Source organism: Austrofundulus limnaeus, unplaced genomic scaffold, assembly GCF_001266775.1.
Source record: "Austrofundulus limnaeus strain Quisiro unplaced genomic scaffold, Austrofundulus_limnaeus-1.0 Scaffold165, whole genome shotgun sequence".
NCBI lineage: Eukaryota > Metazoa > Chordata > Actinopteri > Cyprinodontiformes > Rivulidae > Austrofundulus > Austrofundulus limnaeus.
The window spans coordinates 603,380-614,356 of record NW_013952567.1 but is presented as its reverse complement, the minus strand read 5'-3'; the positions used below and the strand labels follow the sequence as shown (position 1 = coordinate 614,356).

General features: G+C 38.8%; 1 protein-coding gene across 3 annotated transcripts in view; it reads left to right on the top strand.

The window, feature by feature from the left end:
* The window catches only part of cadm4 (cell adhesion molecule 4), a 236,297-nt gene that overhangs the window by 192,170 nt on the left and 33,150 nt on the right, over positions 1 to 10,977 (top strand). For all 3 annotated transcript variants that reach the window (XM_014017296.1, XM_014017295.1, XM_014017297.1), the window contains exons 3-4: positions 2,657 to 2,944; positions 10,346 to 10,507. In XM_014017296.1, the coding sequence (XP_013872750.1) occupies positions 2,657 to 2,944; positions 10,346 to 10,507 (450 nt within the window). The remainder of the gene's footprint in view (positions 1 to 2,656; positions 2,945 to 10,345; positions 10,508 to 10,977) is intronic.

Sequence of the window (10,977 nt, the reverse complement as noted above, 5' to 3'; positions counted from 1 at the left end):
CACCACAGACAGGTGTCTCAGCTGCACCACAGACAGGTGTCTCTGCACCACCACAGAGAGGTGTCTCTGCACCACCACAGACAGGTGTCTCTGCACCACCACAGACACGTGTCTCAGCTGCACCACAGACAGGTGTCTCTGCAGCACCACAGACAGGTGTCTCAGCTGCACAGACAGGTGTCTCTGCACCACCACAGACAGGTGTCTCAGCTGCACAGACAGGTGTCTCTGCACCACCACAGACAGGTGTCTCAGCTGCACAGACAGGTGTCTCTGCACCACCACAGACAGGTGTCTCAGCTGCACAGACAGGTGTCTCTGCACCGCCACAGACAGGTGACTCAGCATCCCCACAGACAGGTGTCTCTCTGCACCACAGACTGGTGTCTCAGCATCCCCACAGATGCGTATCTCTACACCACAGACAGGTGTCTCTCTGCACCACAGACTGGTGTCTCATGAAGCCAGAATGAAAGTCATCACTGAAGCAACACATTTAACAAGTTTTCTCAACTGCAGTCAAAGCTGTGCCTTACATTAACAACAGCATCAATGCGGTTATATAATAAGCTGATAAATAAATAAAACATTTAAATAACATATATTTTACTCACCAAAACGTTTTATTATCCATTTAAAAACTCCAGCCTCCTGTTATTCCTCAAGAAAAATCCGACTCCTCTGTCATACAGGTCCTCATGGCGTTTCCATTTCAACAATACATATATACTGTATGTAATTTATCATTTTCAACTGGAATATTTCCAGATTACATGAAAATAGCCAAGGTAATTCCACTTTTTAAGTATGGTAAGAAATGCATGTTCACAAACTGTAGACTCCTTGTTGCCGCAGTTTTCAAAGATTTTGGAGAAATTATTTGTAAACAGATTAGATCAATTTATTGATAAACAAAAAAATTTAAATAACTCTCAGTATGTGTTTAGGACAAATAGGTTGACATCAATGGCTCTAATGGAATTAATGGAGCAAATAACAACTGCTGTTGATCAGAAGCAATGCTGTGTTAATGTTTGTGTTGATTTGAGGAAGGCATTTGACACGTGTGACCACACCATTCTTCTTGGAAAGCTGAATCAATATGGTATCAGAGGACCAGCACTACAATGGGTATCAAGTTATTTGAAGGATAGGAAACAGTTTGTACAAGTAAATGATGTATGGTCTGACGTTTGTAACATCACATGTGGAGTTCCACAAGGTTCTGTACTTGGACCAAAATTGTTTATTTTGTATGTAAATGACTTGGTAAATATGTCAGGACTTTGAAATGCATTCTGTTTGCAGACAATACAACATGCTTTTGTTTGGGTAAAGACATAGAACGAATGATGGGGATGATGCAGATAGAATTTGTTAAAATACAGACTTGGTTTCATCTCAATAAACTATCTTTAAATTTAGATAAAACTAACTATATATTTAGTAAAAGAAAGAAAACTATTGATGTTCCATTTAAAGTCGGTGACGTTGAAATTTGTAGAGTCAGTGAAGCGAAGTTTCTGGGTGTTATCATAGATGAAAAGCTGACATGGAGAGCCCATATTGATAATTTAAGAATAAAAATAGCTAAATCTATTGCAATATTATATAAAGTAAGAGAGTTATTTGATAAATCACTGTATATGTTGTGTAACACATTAGTTGTTCCGCACTTAGTTTATTGTATAGAAAACTGGGGGAAGGCATGTAAAACGATTACAAATCCCATTTTTTTCTTTTACAGAAAAGAGCTGTAAGAATTATAACCAGAAAACATTATAGTCACCCAACAAATATCTTGTTTTGTAAGTTGAGGTTATTGAAATTTTATGAGTTGGTAGATTATAATATTTTGCAGGTCATGTATAAGGCTCATAAGAACATATTACCTGTAAGCATCCAGTCAAGTTTTGTTAAAAGAAAGAGCAGTTATAATAAGGGGATTGAGATGCTTGTGAAGCCTAAATTTCGAACCAGTTTGAAGGAACGATGTACGTCAATTTAGGAAATAAGTTTATGGAATAAGCTGGAAAGTGCTGTTAAAAATGCCAGATCAATGTTTAAGAGAATGATTAAAATTGATTTAAAGAAGAAATGTGAAAAATAATTTGTACTCATAAAATTTGTTCGATGAGGATTATTGTTGTTTTCTTTTCTTTTTATTACTTTGATGTCATCATTTATCCAGAATGCTTTGTGTGTAAATAAAATGGCCCCGTCTGTGTAATGTATTTTTAAACTTTTAGTTTAAAAATTATAAAAACTGAACATCCTACAGTATTTTTACAGTCTGTTTTTACAGTCAAAGTATATGTTTATCAAATAAAGTCTGATGTTACAACTAATCGGGGATCCCTTTAAACTTAATTGGCTCTGGAATTGATTTGAAAACAATAGTAATCAACTGATGGTTAACATATGTTAGCTCAGTGACTCAGTGAAAGTGACTCATGAGATATTTTGCTAACAGCTAACAGTATAGATGCACGCTCAGGCAAAATCCTTTTTGTGGCTTCTACAGCTCAACATCCTGAACAAAAGAAAAGTTTGGTGTGTCATTGAAGTGTCTCTCTTTTAAAAGATTGAGAGGAAAAAAGGATGTTTTCTGAGCTCATGCCCTACTCTCCTTTTTCTTTTTGATTCCCAACTCCAGCTCTGAAGGACGACCGCTTCCAGATGGTGCTCTTCACGCCACGCCTGGTGCGCATCGCGCTGACCAACGTCAGCGTGTCAGATGAGGGCGGCTACTTCTGCCAGCTTTACACAGACTCCACGCACCACCAGGTGGCGACGCTCTCCGTCAACGTCCCCCCGGAGATGCCCACCGTGGAGCCAAAGCAGGAGGTCGTGGAGGGCGGTGACGCCGAGCTCACCTGCGTGTCACCTCGCAGCAAGCCAGCTGCCACCCTGCGCTGGGTGCGGAACGGCCGCGAGATACAAGGTACGGGGAGTCGCAGCTGACACGTGGACTGATGGATGTTTGGAGATGTTTGGTTATGAGAGATAAATGAGAAAGTTAATGAGATGTTTAAGGACAGGTGGAATGGAATGGTAGGGCTATATCACAGATTGAGTGCTGGATAATGTAAGAAGAAATGGATGGCTGACTGATGGGTTGACAGGGGGGAAGAGAAATGGATCAGGGAACGAAAGGAGGGACAGATGGGTGGATAAATGGATGAAGGAAATCAGATTCTGGGCAGTGGGGCTGCCAGAATCTTTTCCCTCTGTCTTCCCTTCATTTTGATCAATCCTTTTTTGAGATCTCAACCGTAGTAGTTTTTATGCTGCAATTACTTTAGGGGACATTATCAGCTCATGAAAAAGTATAACTTATTGAATGATAGAATGGGATTGTCCTGCAAAAACAGATCAAAGACTGCCATAAATGTTTCAAGGATTTGTCAAAAAAATGCTGACTAAAGTGCATGTCTTTAGCATGAAGGCTTTTTATAGGCTCAATTGTTATTGAACATGGCAAAAAAATTAAAAAGGAAAAAACTGCCAGAGTTTTGAACTAAAGTCGTCTTATCGTGAGAAAGGACAGAGTTGCATTTGTTTCAATTGAACCTTAGAAATCACCTTGCATGCCATCTCATGCAATGTTGAGAGCTTGTAAGGTGTGTGTGTGTGTGTGTGTGTGTGTGTGTGTTTGTGTGTTTTGAGTTGAGGTGGGTTTCAGACCTGCAGCCCAGCCGTGGGGGCCGACGTGCACTCACTCCTGGTGGCGTCCTGCTGCTTTAGNGTGTGTGTGTGTGTGTGTGTGTGTGTGTGTGTGTGTGTGTGTGTGTAATGGTGTGCCAAGTGAGCTGAATTTCAAACTGATGGACCACAGGCACCACCCATATTGTTTTTAAAAAAGACTTTTAGGAGTTAAATACCATCTTCAGCAGTGTTAGCGGTTGCTTTTGTCGCAGGATGATGATGTCTAACGCTGCTAGCTTTGCTAAAACTGCTAAGTGTTGCTAATGCTGATATTAGCCGTCAGCTATTGTCCGAAATGTAGCTCAGATACAATTAGAAAATTAGTAAAATGTAAAAAAAAAGTGAGCTAAATATCAATAAAATTGTGGAACTTGTTTAAATGGGACTTTGCACTCAGAAAGCGAGCTAATGAAAATGTCAGTGGCATTTTTTTTTAACATTTTATTTTACACTTGGCACCCCATGTGTGTGTCCTTAGAGTACACACACAGATACAGGTAAGAAGTAAAGTAAAACAGGAAGGTTAAACTTCCTGGAGTATAAAGCACACAGACCTCAGCACAGATGATAAAGAATCTTGTGTCATCTTTAACCAAGCTTTTCTGCTTCTGCCTGTGTAGTCAGGTCGTTCTGTTCTTACTTTTTGTTTCCAGCTAAAAAAAAAGTGGGTTTACATCATGATTTTATGTGGATGATGCAGTTTTTGCAGGATATTTTTTCTTTATTTCCAGGAAAAAATAAAACTGACTGAAGTGCAGTATGACTGTATGTGCAGTCCACTTTGTGATTTGTGACTCGTTTTTATCACACATGCAGTGAACACTGTGCAATCACAGTACCTTTATGGTGTGTGCTTTAAGTCGTGAATATTTTTAAGCCTCCAACACATTTTCTTGAACTCTAAAACACTTTTATCCTAGTTTTATCAAACTAAAGATGGTTCTGGAACTGGTTTAGTATTTAAAGATGCTTAAAAAAAATGGCAAACCAGTCCTCATGAAAAGTTTTCTCCTGTGGTAAACTTTATGTATTTACCCTTATCAGATTCTCTCTCACTTTTTCACCCAGTAGACTTCAATGATAATATGTCTACATCAGTGAGAGATGTTATTTATTTTTTAACTTGGCTGGATGTTGGGAAGAGGTTTTTCATTACCACTGGTCATGCACCACTGTTGCTCGTTGCCCTCTGCGGATATTCTGTTTTTTTTTTTTATGCTGCCAATTGCACCAGGGTGTTTTATTTTGTTTTTCCTCAGAATCTCCCAGCTGTTGATTATTCATCTACTGAAATTCATTCTGTGTCTGTGATGGATTGTTTCGTTATTGCAGTTTTTAGATGGAGTGCTCTTTTGACTGCATCTTGCAGATTCTCAGGAGCAGCTTTCAAAGACAAAGGCCAAACTTGAAATCTGTTTCAGACCGTTTCCCTACAGCTAAAAATATAGCAGAGGAACAGACCTGTGTCTGACAATTTCTGAGTCATTTGGAAACTTGTGTCTGAGCCCCTGGAACAGATGGTTCTGTATTTCCTAAACCCTCCTTCTAATTTAGAAATGTAGAGACAGCAAGTTAGGGGAACCATAATTGTAAAATGTCAGAATTGGGAGTGCCATTATTTTGAAATGATACATCAGAACTTGCTCAGATTTGTTGAGGAACATCTGAAGGACTTTTACAATCATCCTGAATTGAGACCAGTCTCTGACACCTAGCTATTTAGTTGCAATAAAGACAAATACTTAGGGGGCAGAGAAAGTTAAAATGTAAGTATTGGGAGTGATTTTATTTTTGAAATGCTACATCAGAAGTTACTCATAATTGTTGAGGAACATCTGGAGGACTTCTAGAGTCTGACAAGTAGCCGTTTAGTTGCAAAAGAAACAGCAACTTAGGATAACATTAAAGGTACTATGTCAAAAATGGTAATGCTTTTATTTTGAACTGCTACATCACAAGTTGCTCATACTTGTTGAGGAACATCTGGAGGTCTTCTAGAGTCAGCCTGAATTGAGAGAGCAGTCTCTGACAACTATACATTTAGTTGCAATAGAAACAGCAACTTAGGGGCAGCAAAAGTTACAATATAAGTATTAGGAGTGCCACTATTTTGAAATGCTACATCAGAAATTGCTCAGAAAAGTTGAGGAACATCTGGAGGTCTTTTAGAGTCAGCCTGAAGTGAGATCAGTCTCTGACAACTAGCTGTTTAGTTGCAGTAAAGACAGCAATTTAGGGGAACATAATTGTAAAATGTCAGTGTTGGAAGTGCCATTATTTTGAAATGCTACATCAGAACTTGCTCATAATTGTTAAGGAACATCTGGAGGACTTTTACGGTCAGCTTGAATTGAGACCAGTCTCTGACAACTAGCAATTTAGTTGCAATAAAGACAAAAACTTAGGGGCAGAGGAAGTTATAATGTAAGTGTTGGGAGTGCTTTTATTTTGAAATGCTATATCAGACATTACTCAAAATTGTTGAGGAACATCTGGATGACTTTTAAAGTCATCCTGAATTGAGACCAGTCTCTGACAACTACCCGTTTAATTGCAATAAAGACAGGAACTTATGATAACATTAAAGGTACAATGTCAATAATGGGAGTGCTTTTATTTTGAAATGCTACATCACACGTTGCTCATACTTGTTGAGGAACATTTGGAGGTCTTCTAGAGTCATCCTAAAGTGAGAAAAGTCTCTGACAACTATACATTTAGTTGCAATAGAAACAGCAAATTAGGGGCAGAAAAAGTTACAATGAAAGTATTAGGAGTTCCATTATTTTGAAATGCTATATCAGACATTACTCAAAATTGTTGAGGAACATCTGGATGACTTTTACAGTCATCCTCAATTTAGACCAGTCTCTGACAACTAGCCATTTAGTTGCAATAAAGACAGCAACTTAGGGGCAGAGAAAGTTAAAATGTAAGTATTGGGTGTGCTTTTATCTTGAAATGCTACATCAGAAGTTACTCATAATTGTTGAGGAACATCTGGATTACTTCTAGAGTCAGCCTAAAGTAAGAGAAGTCTCTGACAACTAGCCATTTTGTTGCAATAAAGACAGCAACTTAGGGGCAGAAAAAATTACAATCTAAGTATTGGGCGTGCTTTTATTTTGAAATGCTACATCAGAAGTTACTCATAATTGTTCAGGAACATCTGGAGGACTTCTAGAGTCAGTCTGAATTGAGACCAGTCTCTGACAACTAGCCATTTAGTTGTAATAAAGACATCAAACTGGGGGAGCCATAATTGTAAAATGTCAGTATTGGGAGTGCCTTTATTTTGAAACGCTACATCAGAACTTGCTCAAAATTGTTGAGGAACCTTTGGAGGTCTTCTAGAGTCAGCCTAAAGTGAGAAAAGTCTGTGACAACTAGCCATTTAGTTACAATAGAAGCAGCAACTTAGGGGCAGAAAATGTTACTATGTAAGTATTGGGAGTGCCATTATTTTGAAATGCTACATCAGAACTTGCTCAAAATTGTTAAGGAACATCTGGAAAACTTTTACAGTCATCCTGAATTCAGACCAGTCTCTGACAACTTGCCATTTAGCTCCAATAGGAACAGCAACCTACCCAATAATTACATAACTTTAAATGAGACATATGCGAAATTCATTTTTTTGGCCATTATATAGATTTTGTTGTGTGCTTAGTCTCTCTAAAATAAAATTTCTATTTAGTCTCTATGGTGCTGCATAAATATCTTTATGTTCTGTTTGGGCCAAATTTTCCAACCCGTTCAATTTTCCTTATTTTCTAATATGTTTTCTGAAAGATTATGTCAAATTATTTTCAACAGAACAGCCAAACTGGAAGCTGAAGGAGAGAGGGGTGTGCAGTGCCTGTTTGGGTTTAAAGAGACAGCCTCAACACGAGTTGATTTGAGACACACCTCAGAAAAGGAGTGAATGAGGGTCTTGTGGAGTTATAATAAGGTGGAATTCAAACCAAAACATTGCAGTTCCACTTTGTATGACCTGAAATAAATGGTTTAAATCAGTGGTCCCCAAACTACGGCCCGCGGGCCGAATCCTGCCCGCCTCCCCATTTGGTCCGGCCCCCAGAACAATACCAGAGAGCATTTAGTTTTTTTTTTCATATACGTGTATTTATATTTGATTATAAAGTTGGACTTTTGCAATAAAATGTTCCTTAGTTATGAACTATTTTCATTATTAACTATTATTAACTATTTCATACATACATGCATATAACGTGACATTCTGTTCCACCCTTCTGCGGTCTGTGCCCCTATCTGGCAACCCCCAGAAAAAAATCCTAAACCCGCCCCTCTCAAAGGGAGAACAGAATAATGGCGAAAAGATTAGGTAAGAGAAAAATAGATTCAGAATGCAGAGGATTTAAGCTGCAGTGGACAAACGATTATTTTTTTGTTCATCTGTCAAGAGGCAGTGGCGGCATTCAAAGAATACAATCTGTGGCGACACTATGAATCCCGTCACAAAATGTATGATAACTTGCAAGGCCAAATGCGAGCAAACAAACTCTCAAAGCTAAAAAGTGGACTGTTAGCTCAGCAGAATACATTCTGTGAAGAACCCAGAGGAGGTTATTTGATTGTACTTTCTGGAAAACAATAATTTTTTACATTTAGGCACTCCTGCAATAGTCACACTTTCTCTGTTACAAACTGACTCCGGCCCCCCACCAGAGAAGTGAAGCGTTATGTGGCCCTTACAGGAAAAAGTTTGGGGACCCCTGGTTTAAATGTTAAAGCAAAGGATTTAAAAGCATGATATGTCTCATTTGACTGTTTTATTTTGGCAAACACACAAAAATAAAAGGCTTGTTTTTTGTTAAAACCTTTTATTAACCCATCTGGAAGTGTCCCAGGCAAGTTTTTTTTATCTCACTAGATTTTCACATGTATCTCATTTGCATATAATCTGACAAGCATCACCATCTAATCACCATTTGTGTGTTGTGTTAGATTTAAAATAAACTGCAAAATCCTCGATTTACTCAAGCAAGAACAATGAAGCTTCTGAAGACAAAGAAATTATTTTTTTATTTATTTAAAGGATTGTGGCTGTCTTCTAAATATCATCTTTATATTTCGTTTTTAACAACTTAGTTAAAAATAATGAAATGTTGGCAAATGTGTTTTTATTATTATTTAAAGTAGTCATTTGAAGAATGTGATTTATTTTGCTTTTTTTTTTCAAACTTGTAGCAAGTAACATTTACAACTTTTGAACTTTGTCAGCCCTTTAGCTCTCCGTTTTTGTCTTTCATCCATTGTCTTCACTTCCTCTCTGTCAAAATGAACCTGTCTCATCATTTTTGTCTTTTGACTTTCTGTCCCCTTCAGTCCTTCCAGGTTCTTTTCTTCTGATCTGCATCTCTTCCTTTTTTTATTTAATTTCTTTGTTGAAAAAGATGTGATGCTCTTCAGCACAGGTGTTGGAAAATGGTTCAAAACAAAAAAGAAACCGGCAGGAGCTTTGCCTTTTTTATACCTTGTCTTTTTCTGGACGACGTCTTGTTTTGTCTCTCCTATTTCCTTCACTCCTTCTTTCCCCCTGTTTTCCTTTTCACAATTGGCCCGTCTCTTTTGGCCTTGAGGTAAATGAACTGTGACACTAAAGGTTAGAAGCTGATCCCAACAGATATGGGAAGCACTCTTTAATTAAGACACTATCTTCCCACCGTTGCCTTGACCCTGCTCATCCGAACACATCGCCGCCGTCTCTCGTGCTTCGATTAGGCCCACTTTCATTTGCTTGCCGGCCATAATTGAAAACTCAGTGCGATAAAAGTAATATTCCATTCTGCCTAAACAAGCACAAACTCCTGATACGTGACCATGTCAGGTCCCGTTAGCTTGCCCCGGCTTCTGCTCCCCCCACCACCCCCAACCCATCTGTCCCACTACCACCTCCCCACCCCCGTCTCTTCTTCCATCTTTCTCTAACCCTCATCTTGCTTGGCACTCTTATCATCCTCTTTCATGTCTGCTTTCTCTCTAAGATATAGACACACAAACACATCAGTCGTGTTTGTGTTGCTTTTTTCTTGCTCTCTGTCAACGGGTCCCTCTCGTCATTTTATTTTATTTTTTTCCTTCCACACTTTTACTTTCACCACTCCCTTCATGTCTGGCTCGAGTAAAATCTCAATCTATTTTTGCATACTCTCCTTTCATCCTTCACTCCCTACTTTTGCTTTTTATATTTATTTATATAAATATATATATATTTTTTTGCTTGCACACACAAAACGTTTAGTTGATTTGCTGTGTGAAACAAATTGGGCCGCTGCTCTTAATTGCCATGAAATGTAGATGCAAATTACTTTCTCCCGTCTTGCTGTTTTTAGTCTGTCCTCCACCATTCATCCTCCTCTCCATAGGTGCCCAGTGAGGCTCTAAAAAAACTCATTCATCTGTCACTAACTTCTACCTCTCTGTCGGCACACTTTTTCCGTCCCCCTCTGTGCTTTTTTTGCTAAAAATTCTCCTTCCCGCTGCTTTACTACCTGTTTCTCTTCAAAGGTGTGATGTCCCAGCTGGTGGGGAGAAAAAAAAGGAGAAAAAGAACAGATGTGTGCTTTGGCTGCTAACCTCACTTGTTCCATTTATTCTTTTTGCCTCTCTCCAGGTGTTGTATCCCAGCAAGAGAATGGCAAAACGTTCAGCGTGTCCAGCACTATCCGCATCCCGGTAGAAAGGAAAGACAATGGGGCGGCGCTGAGCTGTGAGGCACTCCACCCTGCACTGAACGGGCAGAAAAAGATTCGACATTATCGACTGGACGTGAATTGTAAGTCTTTCCTCCAATTAAAAGCCTTTTGAATTTTGGTTCTGTGGAAAGGTTATGAACAATCAATATTTTACCTGTTCTAGGCAGCATTTGTGCAATTTGAGTGTGTAGATGTACAGTTTAATTCTGACCAGATCAATGCTAGATTGGCTAGTCCATGTGCTGGCAAGATCAGGACGGATTGCTCTTAAAGGGATCCATGATTAGTTGTAACATTAAATTTTATTTGTTTAACATTTATTTTAAATGTAAAATCAAGACTGTAAAAATACTGTAGGCTGTTTAATTTTGTAAATTTTTCAAAATATATTTTAACACGGACAGAGCCAGTTTGTCAGTTTAGCTTGGCGCTAGCGCGACTAACAAGCTAAACTGAGGTCCTCCATCCATATTTTCAGTTGTAGACTGAGTCATTTTTGCGTTCCCCTCTCTGTCATGTGGATGGAGGACCTCAGTGACGAGAAGAGAAT